The following is an 18,848-nucleotide window of genomic DNA, read 5'->3' on the forward strand; positions in this document are numbered from 1 at the left end:
CTGCTATTAGTATCTTTGGTGTAGGTCTCTATGTTACTTAATATTGTCCTTTGGTTTCCATGACCTCTGTGACCATGGAGAATTTCAAGATCTTCACATTTTTCTTTGTATCTGTTTTAGCACCTAGCAATGTGCCTGGCAAATAGTAATGGCTCAACTAGTATTCGTTAACTGAATGAACGATTTCATAGTTCTACAGGTGTGTGTAAAGAAGCCTGGAATTGAAGTCAAAAGACTGGGATTTCTGTCTTGGCTCTGCTTTTTTTTGGATATGTGACCCTGGAAAAGCCACTTCAGGAAAGAGAATCACACAGATATTATCTATAAATGAGGACTGGTAATCCTTAAGTTTTTTTCCTCAAAAATTAAATGAAAGAATGTATAGAAGTTCTTTGTAAATTACATACCATCAAGTTTTAGGTGTTATGATTAAGCACTAGTGAATTGTACTTTTAATAGCATCTTAAATAACTAGATACATAGATTTACTAATGATTATTGGTTAATACAAGTAAGCATATATATGGATATTTCCTATAAGAGTGAAACACAAGACACACTGGCAATTGTAATGTTTTAATTACTATTCTGTGGCATTTGGCCTGATGAGATACTAGACAAATATGACTACAGTGCAGTTTTGGTCCTGGAAGATCTCACAATACCATTTTAAATTCATTATTGCATTTAAATTACTGATAATGAAACAATAGTACTGCAGTGTTTTCCTTTAGAGCATCCGTTGGTAAAGTAGCTAGATTCGACTTTGAAGCACAGAGATCCTTTGAACCGCATTCTGTTCTAGGTGCAAAAATGCACAAGCTTTCAAAAGTGAGTGGGATTATAATTCTAGGCTGCAATTCTTAAAAGCAGAGAAAACAGGAGTGAAAGTAGGGAGAAAAATACCATTAATACCAATACTGAAACAACAAACAAAAAATTAAAAACTGAGAGCCAGATCAAGGCTCAAGTCCCACCAAAGTCCTGGATAATCCTGTTGTCTGTTACTCATGTTACTCTGTGTCTCTCATGTGTTGCTTATGTTCCCCTGTGGAACAGGAGGTTTTAAGAATTGTTTTTTTGGAAGGCAAAATGGAATTATAGAATGTCAAAATTGTAAGAACATCTAGGGGTCAAATAGCTAATGATTCTCACTTATAGATGGGGAAAGGCAGTCTAGAGAGGGAAAGGGACTTGTTAAACGCTGCTCAATAATTTTTTAGCAGAATTAGCGGGTTTCCGATTTTCACGTTAGAACCCTTTAAAAGGGGAATCGGTAAATCACTTTCTCACAGAGTGCCATTTTTTTAAAAAAATCATAATTAATGGGTTACTTGTGTTTTTTTAAATAGTTTATCGTCAAGTTGGTTTCCATATAACACCCAGTGCTCATCCCCACAAGTGCCCTCCTCCATGCCCATCTCCCCCCTGCCCCCCCACACCCATCAGTCCTCAGTTTGTTCTCAGCATTCAAGAGTCTCTCATGGTTTGCCTCTCTCCCTTTCCCCCACTATTTCCCCCCTTCTCCCCCATGGTCCTCCATTAAGTTCCTCCTAATCCTCCTATACGTGCAAACATATGATATTTGTCCTTCTCTGCCTGACTTATTTCGCTCAGCATAGCACCCTCAAGGTCCATCCATGTTGCTACACATGGCCAGATTTCATTCTTTCTCATTGCCATGTAGTATTCCATGGTATAGATAAACCACATCTTCTTGATCCATTCATCTGTTGATGGACACTTAGGCTCTTTCCATGTTTTAGCTATTGTGGAGAGTGCTGCTATGAACATTGGGGTACATGTGCTCCTATGCATCAGCATTTCTGTATCCCTTGGGTAAATTCCTAGCAGTGCTATTGCTGGGTCATAGGGGAGTTCTATTGTTAGTTTCCTGAGGAACCTCCACACTGTTTTCCAGAGGGGCTGCACCAGTTTACATTCCCACCAACAGTGTAGGAGGGTGCCCGTTTCTCCACATCCTCGCCAGCATCTAGAGTTCTCTGATTTGCTCATTTTAGCCACTCTGACTGGTGTGAGGTGGTATCTCAGTGTGGTTTTGATGTGTATTTCCCTGATGAGGAGGGATGCTGAGCATCGTTTCATGTGTCTGTTGGCCATCTGGATGTCCTCTTTGGAGAAGTGTCTGTTCATATCTTCTGCCCATTTCTTCCCTGGGTTGTTTGTTTTTCGGGTGTGGAGTTTGGGGAGTTCCTTATAGATTTTGGATATTAATTAACCCTTTATCTGATATGTCATTTGCAACTATCTTTCCCCATTCCGTCGGTTGCCTATTAGTTTTATGGATTGTTTCCTTTGCCATGCAGGAGCTTTTCATCTTGATGAGGTAATGGGTTACTTGTTAAAAACAAACATTCTTTGATCCCATCTCAGAATCCCAACTCAATCAGAATCTCAAAGGCCATGAGAACCCGCATTTTAACAGGTATTACATCTGTTCTAATACACACTGGTGTTGAAAAATACTGCTCTAGACATTGTTTCTCAAAAGAATAAAAAAAGTCTTTGCAAGTACTTTAAAGATGCTAAATGGTCTTNGCAGTGTAGGTCCCAAGGAATAAAGATAAGGAACACTCTTGTGGTGCAGCACACTTAGGAAGCTGCAGTTTGTAGAACAGTCTAGTAGAGGGCAGGCTCTTCAGCAGCTTGCTAGGCATTTTTTTTACTTCCCCTTTTGGTTACACAGACAAGCTAACTGATGATGCAGTTACTGAAGTATATAATCTCTCTGCCAAGACACAAAGTCTAAAATCATGGGCCTTATATACGTAGTCATTTTATTACCCATCCCTACTTTTTTCTGGCTCTCCCACTCACCCAGTTATGCATGCAAAATACCTAAGGACTCCGGTAGACCCTGCAAGCAAACATCCCTATCATACCTTTTGCCTGGCTAAGGTCTGGGGACCCTTGCAGCTAGGGGACTCAAAGTGTACGCTGAAGAGTGACAGGGAGAGAAGCCAATAGTGTTTCGGCAGACCTTACGTCCGGTGTGGGCGGGGCAGGGACGTAGCGCACCGAAGGGAACCTACGGAGGCCTAGGGGTGAGAGGGCAGGCTGGGGTTAGGCGTTTGAAAGTGTCTCAGGCGAACAGGGGAGCAAGTGAGCATCGGCCCCTTCTTCCTGCTCTCCTTTGTCCTTAGGGGTCGGTAGCTGTCGGCCCAGGGCCTGGTATATGGCCATGGACTTACGAGGTTCAGACTCCGTGCCCGGTCAAAACCATCAGGTAAACTCTGTCTTTACCCCGAGCTCCGAGCCGCTGCGACCTGGCGGCTGGATCTCAGATCAAGCCGGGGGAAACCTCGCCTCCGAGGCCAAGCCGACTCTTGTCACAGGGCAAGCTCATTCTAGCAAACCCGGTCAGCCGGACCCCCAGGCATGCGGCGCGGCGAGCCTCAACTCCGAGAGCAAAGGTGGCAGTGGCAACTGTGACGCACCAGCCGGCAAATCCCTCCTAGGGTACTACGAACTCTCCCAGCAGATCGGGACGCAGCTTAAACTGCTGCCGATGAATGATCAGATCCGGGAGCTGCAGACCATCATCCGGGACAAGTGAGCCGAGATTTGTTTTTTCTTGCTTTTCCCAGAAGGGGAAAGGAAAGTGGAAGGTCTCTCCAGGCAAGGGAGGAGGAGACAGGGATTGGAATTAAAAGGGCTAAGGAGTAATGGTTTTGGCCCTCGGAAACTCCTGTGTGATTAGTACCGGCAGGGTGTCACGTGATTCGGGCCTCCAGCAGTCTTTCCTAGTCCTCGGGTTTAACAGCAGTTTGTATAGGGAGGAATCCTTTTAAATAGACTCTGGTTTCCCCTTTGTCTCTTCTGAGCAAATACTAATCCTTAACCATTCCTGGCTGGTAAACGTGCCTATGCTATCTGTCTAGTGCTGGCCTATAACCCAGAAATGGTTGTGACCCAAGTTTATGCTCTACCACAAATCACCTTAGGCGCACAAATATAAATAAAGCAATTTCTTCTTCTTCTTCTTCTTCTTCTTCTTCTACCACAAATCACCTTAGGCGCGCAAATATAAATAAAGCAATTTCTTCTTCTTCTTCTTCTTCTTCTTCTTCTTCTTCTTCTAAATAAAGCAATTTCTTCTTCTTCTTCTTCTTCTTCTTCTTCTTCTTCTTCTTCTTCTTCCTCTTCTTCTTCTTCGTTAAATAAAGCAATTTCAAGGAAATTCCGTTGTGCTCAACAAGTTCTCTGACCGTTTACTGTTTGCTACCTCAAATTATGTCATTTTGTCTAAGGTCTTTTAGTCTTGGAGTTTAGGTTTTGTTGGTCCCGTGGAAGTTTATCATTCAACTCTTATCAGGATTGATTTTTGTAAAGTTACAGAACCTCAAGTGTTTCCTGTGTAGTTAATGGAGCAAAAGGAACCTAAAGGAATCTTTGGCGCCCCCTCCTAATCCCACAAATCAAGATAGCAAAAAAATTAATGTTAAAATGCTATGTTAAAGAGATCTCAAAACTCATGTTGTAGATGGGGGTTTTCAAGGGAAGTATGTACCATGATGAACTACAGTTGGTTTCTATATTGGCCGCACTTTAAATGAATAGCTACTGCATGTCAGAGCATTCATTTGTCAGTGAGTGCTTTGAATTTTAAAAATGGCTACTGAGTCAAGACACCATTCTCCAAATCAGATTGTAGTAACTTTTTCTTCATTCTGTTGTTAGTAGGCTCCCAATTTGTTTCCCTGTCTTCAGTTTTTCTGTCTTCCACATACTTCCACACATTACTGAACAATCTTATCATTCAACTCTTATCAGGATTGATTTTTGAAAAGTTATGATTAGGTAACTGCCGTAAACAGCAGCCTTCCTTGGCTATTTAGAGTCTGTCAAATAAAAGTCATGGACCCTGACCTTTACATTAAATCTCCTGTTTATGGTTCCTAGGAACTATTCTGAAACATCCCTGATTCTCCTCTCCTCTGAAATTCTCCTCTGAAATTACTCCTTCCTTTACTCCTCTGCATTTTCAGATCCTACCTACTCTTCAAGGTCAAAACCAGCATTAAATGTCCACCTCTGCCAAGAAACTTTCCTTTAATCATTCTTCCTTGCTGATCATCCCTGGCTTTTTGAATGCAAGATTCACCTTCTCTTTTCTATATTGTTATTTGTGTATCAATCTTGTCTCATCTATTCGATTTTAAGCTCCTTGAGGGCAGAAATTGTGTCTTTTACATTTTTACATCTTTTACATTACCTTCTGACAATGCCTTGCAAATAACAGATGCTCAATCACTAAAAGTTCTTTCTAGCTCTTAAAATTATATTTATGAAATTATACTATTTTACTGTTTTTAATAAATCAATATTGAAAACTAGTGTCATGTGATCTCATAGATGGAAGTAGTGATCTTAAAAAGTCAGAGGCATAAGTTTGATAGTTGTAGGGGAAGCTGAAATAAAACCCAACGCAGAACAAAGAAAATAGGATGATGATTCTTGTTTCTGTAGATAAGGAGTTACTGACCTCGAGTTTTGGACACCACTGTACTTGTAGATGGACTTCAGGGCTTTGGTGAACCGTCTGAAATTATCTGGGAAATACTATTCATTATGTTCATTTTTACTGGTTGTTTTTAAATAACATCTTTATTGAGATATAATTCGCATGGCATATAATACACCATTTAAAGTGTAAAACTGAGTGGTTTTTAAGTATGCTCACAGCTTTGCAACCATTACCACAATCAACTGTAGAACATTTTCATTACTTCAGTAAGGAAGCCTGTACATGTGAGCAGTCACTCCCCACTTCCCCTCAACCCACCCAACTGCTAATTTAGACAACTGCTAATATACTTTTTGTTTCTGTTAAGTTGCCTATTCTGTACATTTCATATAAATGGAACCATGCAACATATGGTCTTTTGTTTGACTAGTTTCTTTCATTTAGCATATTTTCAGGGTTCATCCACATCATATCAGTACACCATTCCTTTTTTGGCTATATGTTATTCCACTGTATCGATATTGACATTTATGTGTTTATCAGATGATGGATGTTTGAGTGGCTTCCACTCTTAGGCTATTATGAATAATGCTACATTTGCATATGTGCCTTTTTTTATGGGCTGAGGATTCCTTAACTTTTATTAGATTTTGCAAAGGGGTCTTCATGACAATCTAAAGGGGAACCAATGCTACAGGACTTGGAGAGGGCATGAAGGTCAGCATTCATATACAATAGTATCAATACTTGATTTTACTGCATTATTCAGAAAATCCTGGCTTGTATAGTAAACCTCAGTGTAAGTGAAATATTTTTTTCTTTTGTGAGTTTGGAAAGAGACAGCTGAATCCAAAGTGATTTTAGGAAAGATGTTTAGCATCTCTGTGCTTCAACTTTATCATTCGTAAAATGAGGATGTTGGTAATAACTAATGGAGCTCCTGGGATACCTAAAACCAGATACTATCTGAACATTTGTTATAAACTTTGAAGAGCTGTGTGCATTTAAGGCATTTCAAGCCTTTGTTTTCAATTTGTGCATGATTCTAATTGATTCATAAGGGCTGGTTTCTTGAACTTTTAGAAGACAGTAATGGGAATTTAACTCCACATAGGACTCACATTCTTTTTTTTTTCTTTTATTTAAAAAATTTTTTTTTCAAATACTTTCTTGTCAAGTTGGTTTCCATATAACACCCAGTGCTCATCCACACAGGTGCCCCCCTCCATGCCCATCTCCCCCCTTCCCCCCANATCTGGTCCAATGTGTGTTTCAAGTCCATTATATCTTTAGTGATTTTCTGTCTGGTTAATCTATCCATTGCTGTAAGTAGAGTATTAAAGTCCCCTACTGTTAGTACATTCTTATTTATAAGATTGTTTCTGTTTGTGATTGTTTTAAATATTTAGGTGCTCCCATATTCGGTGCGTAGACATTTATAATTGTTAGTTCTTCCTGATGGNCTTCAATATGAAGGTGTCCTCCAGTCTAAAATATGTTTCTTGTAGAAAGCAGATAGATGGATTTTGGTTTTTTATCCATGCTGCTACCCTATGTCTTTTGATTGGAGCACTCAGCCCTTTTGCATTCAGTGTTATTATTGAAATATGTGCGTTTAGAGTCATTGTGTCCGTTGTGGGATTCATGTTTATGGTGGTGTTTCTGGTATCTTGCTTTCCTTCCAACATTTTCCTCAGAGAATCCCACTCAGGATTTCTTGTATGGCTGGCTTAGTGGTGACGAATTCTTTCAATTTTTGTTTATTCGGAAAGACTTTTATCTCTCCTTCTATTCTGAATGACTGGCTTCCTGGATAGAGGATTCTTGTCTGCATATTTTGTCTGTTCATCACATTGAAGATCTCCTGCCATTCCTTTCTGGCCTGCCATGTTTCAGTAGTTAGGTCTGTCACCACTCTGATAGATTTCCCTTTGTATGTTAGCGCCCTTTTCTCCCTAGCTGCTTTCAGAATTCTCTTTGTCCTTATATTTTGCCCGTTTAACTATGATATGTCCTGCAGATGATCGATTCAAGTTACATCTGAGGGGAGTTCTCTGTGCCTCTTGAATTTCAACGTCTACTTCCCTCTCCAGGTTGGGGATGTTCTCTGCTATAATTTGTTCCAGGACTCCTTCAGCACCTTTCCCTCTCTCTTCCTCTTCTGGGATTCCTATGATACAGATATTATTCCGTTTGATTTTATTGCGGAGCTCTCGAACTCTTCTTTCATGTTCCTGCATAAGTTTATCTCTCTTTTTTCAGTTTCTTTTTTTTTTCTATAATTGTGTTTTCTAAATCCCTTATTGTCCTTTCCATCTCTTCAATCCGTGCATTCAACGCTTCCGGTTTATTATGTATCTCATTTATCGCATTTTAAAATTCATCATTACTATTTTTAAGCTCCAAATTGTTTGTAGCCATAGTTTCTCTGATGTCCTCCATGCTTTTTTCAAACCTGGCGATTAATTTTATGATTATTGTTCTAAATTCTTGTTCGGTTATGTTGCTAAAATCTGTTTTGAGCAGTTGTCTGGCTGTCATTTCTTCCTGGAATTTCCTTGGAGGAGAGTTCTTCCGTTTTGTCATTTTGGTTATCTTTCTATCTCTTGTTAATTTTAAAAGCTTGTTGTACACTCGGCCCCTGTGCATTCTGGTGTCTTAGAGAGAGCTCTTTGACTCTTCAGGGCCTCTTTTCAGGATGTGTCCTTTGGGTGGTGTCTCTTGGTTTCTCTTATTGTCCGTTTGGTTATTTTGTTTCCCTAGTGGTAGTGGAATTTGGGACTCTCCACCATGTGTACTTTGGCTTGTTTCTTGAGGTAGCCCTGGAAAAAGAAAACAGACAACCACAGAGGGAACAAAGGTACACAAACACACAGACAAAACCAATAAACATGCAAACTGAGGCTCAGGTAAAAATAGCAACAACAACAACGAAATAGCTCTCTGGTGGGGATGGGCGTGGTTTCGTGTGGGCAGGTCTCCCCTCAACTATGACAGCTGGAAGCTCCTTGAGGCCCCTCCTTGGTGGTTGTGGGGAGAATGGCGTCGCCCCAGTCCCTTCTCAACCAAGGGTTGCAAATCACTTCTTCGGGTCTGATCTCCCTGTGCTGAGGATATAGCCAAGGTCGACTGAGTTCTATGTCCCACACTCTGTCTAGTTTCCAGGTCCTAGTCCATGGGCTTTGTTATACCGCCCTGAATAGTCCTGCCAGTTGCTGCTTCCCTCTTGCCGGGGGTTGAGTGGGGGTGTGGGGGAAGTATCGCAGCCTCAGAGGCGCCAGGGTCAAGCAGGGATACAACCCGAGTGCGTTCAGGAATATAGCAACTTAAGGTCCCCAGAGTCTGCGTTGCTGCAGCGTGCTGCCGCTGCTTCCGCTTCATGGGGCCGCTGTCGCACATGTGCCACTGCCACCTCACCGGGTCGCCGCCTCCGCCGCTTCAGCAGGCCACCATCGCGTGCGCCGCTGCTGCTTCATTGGGTGGCGGGACCGACGTCGCAGGCGTTGCTCCTGCTTCACCGGGCCGCCGCCTCCATGGATGGTGCCGGGCGCATGGCAGTTCAGTTTTTCCTGGCGCCTTCTGGTACTGGGGCACCTAGTTTAAAGTCTGCACCCCAGCCAGAGCTAAAATACACTGTCTTTCCAAGCCGAGATTTTTTTCTCTTTTCCAGGGACGGTTCTATGAGCGATCTCAGCTTCTTTCCATTCATCTGGACTCTCAGCAGCTCACCACCACTTGCCGATTAATCACATGGCAGTTGCACGCAAGCCGGGTTCCCTCTCCTCCCTCCGTATCTCTGGGTCCCGTCCTGCTTTTATCTTCCCCAGATCACACTCACACACTTATGAAGATTCCTTCCTAGTGTATTCTGTCTCTTTCTCTTCCCAAACTCCTGTGGCTCAGTGTCCTATGACTTCAGGCCTTCTCTGTTTGATAGATGGGTGCAGGCGAAATGTACGGAGCTCCCTACTTCTCCACCATCTTGCCTACACGTGAATTTCCCAACTGGTCTTTAGGCTAGCAGGGAAGAAGTCACCTCTTTAAACTATGCATACCTTTGTTACAATTTTTATTGGTCATATCCTAGTAATGTCTCACCAACTAGTCTGTACTCCAGGGAGTCAGAAAGAAGATCTGGCCTGGAATAGTACCTGACACAGTCAGGAATTAATATTCACTTATTATAAGAAAATAAATAAACTTCTGAATGAAGGAGTCCTGAGTTCTAAGGGAAAATGATAGTTTCTCTTCTTTTTCTACCTGATTTTGACTTGAATGTTAGGTTAAATAGTGCTTTGACACTATTTTAATAGTTTTTTAAGAAGGTGCTATAGAGGGGAGCCTGGATGGCTCAGTTGGTTAAGCATCAGACTTTGGCTCAGGTCATGATCTCACAGTTCTTGAGTTTGAGCCCCAGGTTGGGCTCTTTGCTGACACCTCAGAGCCTGGAGCCTGCTTCAGATTCTCTCTCTCTCTCTCTCTCTCTCTCTGTCTCTCTCTCTCTGTCTCTCTCTCTGTCTCTCTCTCTGCTCNAAGTGCCCTCCTCCATGCCCATCCCCCCTCCCCCCCACACCCATCTGTCCTCAGTTTGTTCTCAGAATTCAAGAGTCTCTCATGGTTTGCCTCACTCCCCCTCCCCCACTATTTCCCCTTTCTTCTCCCCCACGGTCCTCCGTTAAATTCCTCCTAATCCTCCTGTACGTGTAAACATATGGTGTTTGTGCCTCTCTGCCTGACTTGTTTCGCTAAGCATAACACCCTCGAGGTCCATCCATGTTGCTACACATGGCCAGATTTCATTCTTTCTCATTGCCATGTATTATTACATTGTATCCATAAAATACCTAGGAATAAACCTACCAAGGTTACAAGAGATCTGTATGATGACAACTATAGAAAACTTATGAAGAAAATTGAAGAAGACACAAAGAAATGGAAAAACATTCCATGCTCATGGATTGGAAGAATAAATATAGTTAAAATGTCATTACTACCCAAAGCAATCTACACATTCAATTCAATCCCAATCAAAATTGCACAAGCATACTTCTCACAACTAGATCAATATGTATATTTTTAACTTTTCGCATCAGATTTGTTTTGCTCCAGGTATTTCAGTAGGGCATTGTTTTTTATGAGGGTGAAAGAAGGAGGAGGAAAATCATTTACAAAACATCTGCATATCATGACAAACTTTGGAACTATATTTTAGTGACTAAATAATAACAAAATAGCTATGGAAGTAGAGCTTATGTTTTCAGAGCTTTTGCTAAACATTCGCTAAACTCTAAGTAAAACATTGCTTTGGTTTAAACCTGCCAGAAAGCTTTTATCTTCCATTTTCCTTTAATCTGTTGTCTAAAAAAACCAATATCAAAAAGAAACAAAAACATAATAGAGCTGAATTTGAGACTATTTAGTTCTTAACTTAGGTTACCAGGTAAAATACAGGACCCCCAGTTAAATTTTAATTCAGATAAATAATGAACTTTTTTCATAAATCCTAAACATAGCATGGGATATACTTTTGAAATAATGATTCAACTGGGTGTCCTGTATTTTTATTTGCTAAATCTGTCAACTCTACGCTAACCCTAAATTCTCCCACCCCAAATGCTGAAAATAGTCCTTGTTTTTTAAATTACACCTAAATCAGTGCTACTGAGATTTGATTTAAGTTGCATTGTTTTAAGTTATGGTTCTGAGGTTTTGATTTAATAATTTTTGAAAAGGATGTGTTCTTGTTTGCAATTTTCCTTTTTATCAACCACGTTATAATAGCGGCTTCTTCCTCTTAAGATCTTTTTTTTCAAAAGATTTTCTTTTCTTTTTAAAATTTTTTAACGTTTATTTATTTTTGAGAGACAGAGTGCAGGCAGGGGTGGGGCAGAGAGAGGGAGACACAGAATCCAAAGCAGGCTCCAGGCTCTGAGCTGTTCAGCACAGAGCCTGATGCAGTGCTCGAACCCACAAACTGTGAGATCATGACCTGAGCCGAAGTCAGATGCTTAACTGACTGAGCCACCCAGGAGCCCCCTTCTTCAGATTGTTAATGACATTTTATTGCCTGCCAGACTTTATTTCATTGTTTAAATTGTATGTCCATACCAGTCCGATTTGCAGGGAGAGAAATATCATTAAAACACATCTAAAACCTGACATTTACAAAACATTCCTTTAGTAGAGCAAAATATAAATAATGTCTTTACTCAGGGACTTGGAATCAGAGAGCTTCAGGCTGTGAAGAGCCTTGAAGTACTTCATCTCTATAAGCCTCACTATTTTAATCACTAAAGTGGAAGTAACAAAATTTATCTCTTAAGGTTGTGTGAGGAGTAAATTAGATAGTGTGCCAAAAATGTTTAATACTTGACACCAAGGAAGCTTTTAATAAATAGTGACCTGTGGGAAAGAAAGGACTAATATATGTATAATATTAGGTACTTGCTGTAACTTTCAGACCTTTTTAGAAAAGCTTTATAGGTAAATCTTTGTACAGTTAGTATGTGTGAGTGTGTGTGTGTGTGTGTGTGTGCGTGGTTGTTAAAACAGTTTTTGTTTTAAAAAATTTGGGGGCTCTCAAGTTTATTTTGAGTAGAGAGAAGTGACAGAAGGTGATCAAATGACAATTTCTGCTGTAGAAATTGAATTGTAATGTCCCAGGGGAGGACATCTTTCAACATACTAGAAGATCACTGTAGTAGTAGTAGTAGTAGTAGTAGTAGTAGTAGTAGTAGTAGTTATCATCATCATAGTAGAAGTAAGTCCTAGAAAGAATAGGGGAGATGATCTCTTGGGGTTCTTGAGCAAATGGCTAAGAAAAAATTCTTGAGACATCTTTGGCACAAAAAGATTATTTTAGTAAAGCACGGGAGGAGAACCCATGGGCAGAAAGAGCTGCAGTGGGGTTGTGAGGAGTGACTATATATTTTTAAGATTGTAGAGGGAGGGAAATAGAGATAAAGTAAGTTTCTGGGGAATTTGGAAGCAATGCTTTCAGAACCTTGAGGGGCTAGCTACTGTTAAGATAAGGTTATTTGTAGTCTGTAATAAAAGCGTTAAGCAAGTAAAGCAGCCATGAGTTGCTTGAGGAAGGTCACACTCTGCATGTTACAGGTGTCTATCAGTGGGCTGCAAGCTGTAAGGAGATATAAGCTACATTTTTCTTGCCTTTGTTTTCTTCATCAATCTCTACTTGAAGTCTTAATTTTTTAGTATTATAAAAACTTTACTCTCTTATAGTTCTGTTTTGTGGATCATAAGTAAATAAAGTTCAGTGAGATTTAAGAAGTTTTATCTTGGTTTGTGTTTGCTATGAGACATACATGTTTTTAAATATACACAGTTGCTTAAGACTCTGTGTAAATTTAAAGTGCTTTCCAAGTTCGTAAGTAGGGAACAGTCAAGTTTACCAAGTCCACATTAAAATGAGGATTTGAGGGGCACCTGGGTGGCTCATTCGGTTAAATGACCTGACTCTTGATATTGGCTCAGGTTGTGATCTTGTGGTGGTGAGATGAAGCCCTGCTTTGGGCTCTGCACAGAGTGTGGAGCCTGCTTAGGATTCTCCCTCTCCCTCTCTCTGACCCCTCCTCCATTCATAGTCATTCTCTCTCTCTCTCTGTCTCTCTAAAAAATAAATAAACATTTAAAAAAATGAAATGAGGATTTGACTTCCTGTATGATTCTCATTATTTTGTTGCCTCATTATGAAAGTAATTTTTTTAATGCCTTCCTTTGGCTTTCATGTTGTTGGTATAGATGTGTGACACATTTGTGGGTGCGGGTGTCAAGAAAAATGTATTTTAGATATGATTAGGTCTGCAGTGTTAATCCTGTTTGGGGGTTGTAAAATTTTAAAAATGCTCTGCTTCACATTAATTACATTTCCATGTTCTTAATTAAGAGTGTCTGGATGTCACTATTTAAATATTTGGTATTTGATCACTTGGCTGTATTTTAGAATATTCCAGGAATGTGTGTCAATATTTATTGCTGTGTGATAATTTTGCATTAGATTTTATTTGGGACTGTTGTTAGATGGAAGATGATAGATAGAAGATAGAGCCTGGGTGGCTCAGTCAGTTGAATGTCCGACTTTGGCTCAGGTCATGATCCCACAGTTTGTGAGTTCAGGCCCCGCATCAGGCTCTCTGCTGTCAGCATAGAGCCTGCTTCAGATCCTCTGTCTGCCTCTCTCTCTGCCCCTCTCCTGATCACCCTCTCTCTCAAAAATAAATAAACATTAAAAAAGGAAGGAAATTAAAATGTCTTTCAAACCTTTGTTTCTAGTATGAGAGACTTTCTTAAAAAAATGATTTTGAGGAGCATCTGGGTGGCTAAGTCGGTTAAGTGTCTGACCCTTGGTTTTGGCTCAGGTTACGATCTTGTGATTTCAGGAGTTTAAGCCCAACATTGGGCTCTGCACTGGCAGCATGGAGCCTCCATGGGATTCTCTGTCTCCTTCTCTCTCTGCTTCTCCTCCACTCACACTGTCTCTGTCTCTCTCAAAATAAATAAATTTAAAAAAAAATTTAAAAATGACTTTGAGACAAGTGAATAGAATTACAATTTGAAACAAAGTATATAGAGTGAATAAGACCTGAGTTTGCATTAAAACTCCTTTATTAACAAACACTTTACTGCAACATTGGACATAAAGTAGGGGCTCAGAAATTATGTGTAACTTGTTGATCTGACGAGTATATACCTGTCTTATGAAACTCTAATGTTAACAGTGTTAAGGATTTAGATGTATTTATTGAAGGCTACTGTGGTGTTAAAAAATGCAATTAACTTACTGTATTTTAGATGGTTTAATTTATAAATTGATTTAAAGTACACAGTATGGGTCTTGAACATTGTGGGTCTAAAACAACAGGAGATGTGTTAGTAATTACTGATTGTAGTGAGATGACTTAAAGCGGTGAATGCTTTAATTGGGAGTCAAATAGCTATCAAAGGATGACAGTTCTCATAGCATGGAGTTTTTTGGAATGGAGAGAAGGTGATTATTACAGAAAAGTTACCAGTTGAGGCTGATATTTGGGGGTAGAGTATGAAAGATGTTAAAATGTCTTATTTTAGAGTAAAATACATAAAACCTTGGATGGTGAGTAACTTGTTATATGAGTGTTCCACAAGATGAGCAAACATTGGGAGAACAGCAAGATGGCAGAGAAGTAGGGAGCTCCGTGAATTTCGCTTGCACCCATTTCTCAAACAGAGAAGCCCTGAAGTCATAGGACACTGAGGCACAGGAGTTTGGGAAGAGAAGGAGACAGAATACACTGGGAAGGAAACCTCATAAGTGAGTGAGTGCCAACTTGGGAAGATAAAGGTGGGCCTGGACTGGAGACACAGAGGGAGGGGAGGGAACCTGGGTTGCGTGCAGCTGTGGTGAGTGATGAGCCACAGCAAGTGGTGGTGAGCTGCGGCGAGTCCAGGGGAAAGGAAAGAGAAGCTGAGATTGCTCATAGAACCATCCCTGGAGAAGAGAAAAACCTCAGCTTGGAAAGAGAGTGTTTTTAAGTTCTGGCTGGGGGGCTGACTTTGAATTAGGTGCCCCCCGCTCCAGAGGGCACCAGAAAAAAACTGCTCTGCAGCACTCCTGGCACCATCCCTGGCGGCACCAGCGCGCGGGCTCTGCAGAACTGAAGTTGCTACATTCCCCACACACATTCGGATTGTACGCTGTTTGTTCCTGGCAGATCTGAGGCTGTGACACTTCCCCCAACCCCCACTCAACCTCTGGCAGCAGGGAAGCAGCAACCTGCGGGACTCTTTTGGGCAGTATAAATAAAGCCCACGGACTGGGACCTGGAAACGAGGCAGGGCATGGGGCATAGAACTCAGCCCACCTTGGCTACATCCTCAGCACAGGGAAATCAGACCCAAAAGAGTGATTTGCAATGCTTGGTTGAGAAGGGACTGGGGCGACGCCATTCTTCTCTCCACAATCACCAAGGCTGGACCTCTGGGAGCTTCCAGCTGACAGTGGAGGGGAGACCTGCCTACACCAAACCACGCCCATCCCCACCAGAGAGCTGTTTTGTTGTTGTTGTTTTTACCTGAGCCTGGGTTTTCCTGTTTATTGGTTTTCTCAGTGCATTTGTGTATGTTTGTTCTCTGTGTGGTTGTCTGTTTTCTTTTTCCAGGGCTACCTCAAGAAACAAGCCAAAGTACACATGTTGGAGAGTCCCAAATGCTAGGAGTAGGAAAACAAAATAACCAAACGCTCAACAAGAGAAACCAAGAAAAACCACTCAAAGAACACTTCATGAATAGAAAGTCCCTGAACAGCCAAAGAGCCCTCTCCAAGACAGCAGAACTCGCAGGGGCCGAGTGTACAACAAGCTTTTAAAATTAACAAGAGATAGAAAGCTAACCAAAATGACGAAACGGAAGAACTCTCCTCCAAAGAAATTCCAGGAAGGAATGACAGCTAAAGAACAGATCAAAACAGATATAAGCAACATAAATGAACAAGAATTTAGAACAATATCATAAAATTAATCGCTGGGCTTGAAAAAAGCATGGGGGACATCAGAGAAACTATGGCTACAAACACTATGGAGCTTAAAAATAGTTGGATGAATTAAGCAATGCTATAAATGAGATGCATAATAAAATGGAGGCGTCCAATGCACATATTGAAGAGGCAGAATGGAAAATAAGTGACTTAGAAGACACAATTATAGAAAAAGAAGAAAGTGAGTAAAAGAGAGAAAAACTGATGCAGGAACATGAAAGATGAGTTCGAGAGCTCAGCAATACAATCAAACGGAACAATATCCACATCATAGGAATCCCAGAAGAGGAAGAGAGAGGGAAAGGTGCTGAAGGAGTCCTGGAACAAATTATAGCAGAGAAGTTCCTCAACCTGGGGAGGGAAGTAGAAGTTGAAATTCATGAGGCACAGAGAACTCCCCTCAGATGTAACTTGAATCGATCTTCTGCACGACATATGAGAGTGAAATAGGCAAAATATAAGGACAAAGAGAATTCTGAAAGCAGCTAGGGAGAAAAGGGCCCTAACATACAAAAGGAAACCTAGCAGAGTGGTGACACAGACCTAACTACTGAAACTTGGCAGGCCAGAAAGGAATGGCAGGAGATCCTCAATGTGATGAACAGACAAAATATGCAGCCAAGAATCCTCTATCCAGCAAGCCTGTCGTTCAAAATAGAAGGAGAGATAAAAGTCTTTCCAAATAAACAAAAATAGAAAGAATTTGGCAACACTAAACCGCCACTACAAGAAATCCTGAGGGGGAATCTCTAAGGGAAATGTTGCAAGGAACGCAAGATACTAGAGACACCACCACAAGCATGAATCCAACAAAGGACAATGAGTCTAAACCCATATATTTCAATAATAACACTGAATGTAAATAGGCTGAATACACCAATCAAAAGACATAAGGTAGCACAATGGAAAAAAAAATCCATCTATTTTCTGTCTACAAGAAACGCATTTTAGATGCGTTTAGATTAAAAGTAATGGGATGGAGAAATATCTATCATGCTACTGAAAGCTGGAGTACCTATACTTATATGAGACAAATTGGACTTTAACGTAAAGACAGTAACAAGGATGAAGAAGGGCATTATATAATAATTACAGGGTCTATCAGTCAGGAAGAACTAACAGTTATAAATGTCTACGCACCGAATATGGGAGCACCTAAATATTTAAAACAATCACAAACAGAAACAAGCTTATAGATTAGAATGTGCTAATAGTAGGGGACGTTAATACTCCACTTACAGCAATGAATAGATCAACTGGGCAGAAAATCTATAAAGAAACAATGGGCTTGAATGACACACTGGACCAGATGGACTTGACAGATATATTCAGAACTCTACATCCTACCAGGGAATTCACTTTCTTCTCAGATGCGCATGGCATATTCTCCAAGATAGATCACAAACTAGGACATAAAGCAACCCTTAATAAATATAAAAGAATTGAGATCGTACATGCACACTTTCAGATCACAGTACTATGAAACTTGAAATCAACCACAGGAAGAAGTCTGGAAAACCTCCAAAAACATGGAGGTTAAAGAACACTCTACTAAAGAACGAATGGGCCAATCAGGCAGTTGGAGAAGAAATTCAAAAATATATGGAAACAAAGGAAAATGAAAATACAACAATCCAAACTCTATGGGATGCAGCAAAGGCAGTCCTAAGAGGAAAGTACATTGTACTCCAGGCCTATATCAAGAGGTTAGAAAAAGCGCAAGTGCAAAATCTAACAGCTCACCTAAATGAACTAGAGGGAGTGCAAAAAGAGCACCCTAAACCCAGTAAGAGAAGAGAAATAATAAAAATCAGAGCAGAGGGGTGCCTGTGTGGCTCATTTGTTTAAGCGTCCGACTTTGGCTCAGGTCAGACCTCATGGTTCATGGGTTCGAGCCCCGCATCAGGCTCNCAAAAAAAAGTTAAAAAAATAAAATAAGCAAACAAACTTAAAAGAAAACTTTAAAAAGATGAGCAAACATTACTGATATATTTTAGCTTGATAAACGAGTGATGTCTTGCAATAGGAGTAGTACGTGATACCAGTCATCACATGGTCACAACTGAGCCAAATGATTCTTGAAATTCAGTTTGATATACAGGTGGTTTGGATTACAAGAATGTTTCTGGAATGAATTATGATTGCAAACCAAGGTTTTGCTGTATAGGTTTTGGGCAACTCTGATCACTTAACCTAATATAACTTTTCTATGTAATAAATTTATGTTAACTGTGCAGAAATGAAAAACAAATATTTCAGATGCGTTCCCAAGATATATTACTGAATATTTCTTTTAAGGCAAATCTAGATTTTCCTTCCCTATTGAAAAACTGTGTTCTGGCTGCCTAGATTTTTATGTTTGTGTAGGTCTAGTAAACAGAAAGTAGGCTTCAGTTATTTTTTGTAGTTCACTAGCTTTTACTTCCTTGACGAGAATATTGTGAAGATTGATTTGAGAAATGAAAGATGCTGGTATAGTAGTGTAGTTTTGTTTGAAAACCACAGTACATGAAATAGTATGTTTTATTTCTTTAATTTATTTATTTTAAAAATTTGAGTATTGTTGACACACAATGTTACATTAATTTCAGGTGTACAACATAGTGATTCCACAGGTTTATATGTTATGCTATGCTCACCACAAGTGTGGCTACCATCTGTTACCATACAGTGCTATTTTAATATCATGGACTATATTCCTTATGCTGTGCCTTCTATTTGCAGGACTTATTCATTCCATAACTGGAAGCTTGTATCTCCCACTTGCCTTCACACATTTTGCCCATATACCCCTATCTCCCTCCTCTCTGGCAACTATCAGTTTGTTCT

At 40.4% G+C, this 18,848-nt stretch overlaps 1 protein-coding gene across 2 annotated transcripts in view; it reads left to right on the top strand.

Moving 5' to 3' along the window:
- The first annotated feature begins 305 nt into the window (after positions 1–305).
- Positions 306–18,848, top strand: part of UPRT (uracil phosphoribosyltransferase homolog) — a 31,057-nt gene continuing 12,514 nt past the window's right edge. Inside the window, exon 1 of one of the 2 annotated variants that reach the window (XM_077774814.1) lies at positions 306–337. Coding sequence is in view for 1 of the 2 variants with exons in the window: in XM_077774813.1 (XP_077630939.1) it covers positions 3,197–3,573 (377 nt within the window). In the remaining variant the exon portion in view is untranslated. Of the gene's footprint in view, positions 338–3,070; positions 3,574–18,848 lie in introns of those variants that run through there. The other variant, XM_077774813.1, reaches the window with a different exon arrangement.

Source organism: Crocuta crocuta, unplaced genomic scaffold (assembly GCF_008692635.1).
Source record: "Crocuta crocuta isolate KB4526 unplaced genomic scaffold, BGI_CrCroc_1.0 scaffold801, whole genome shotgun sequence".
Taxonomy (NCBI): domain Eukaryota; kingdom Metazoa; phylum Chordata; class Mammalia; order Carnivora; family Hyaenidae; genus Crocuta; species Crocuta crocuta.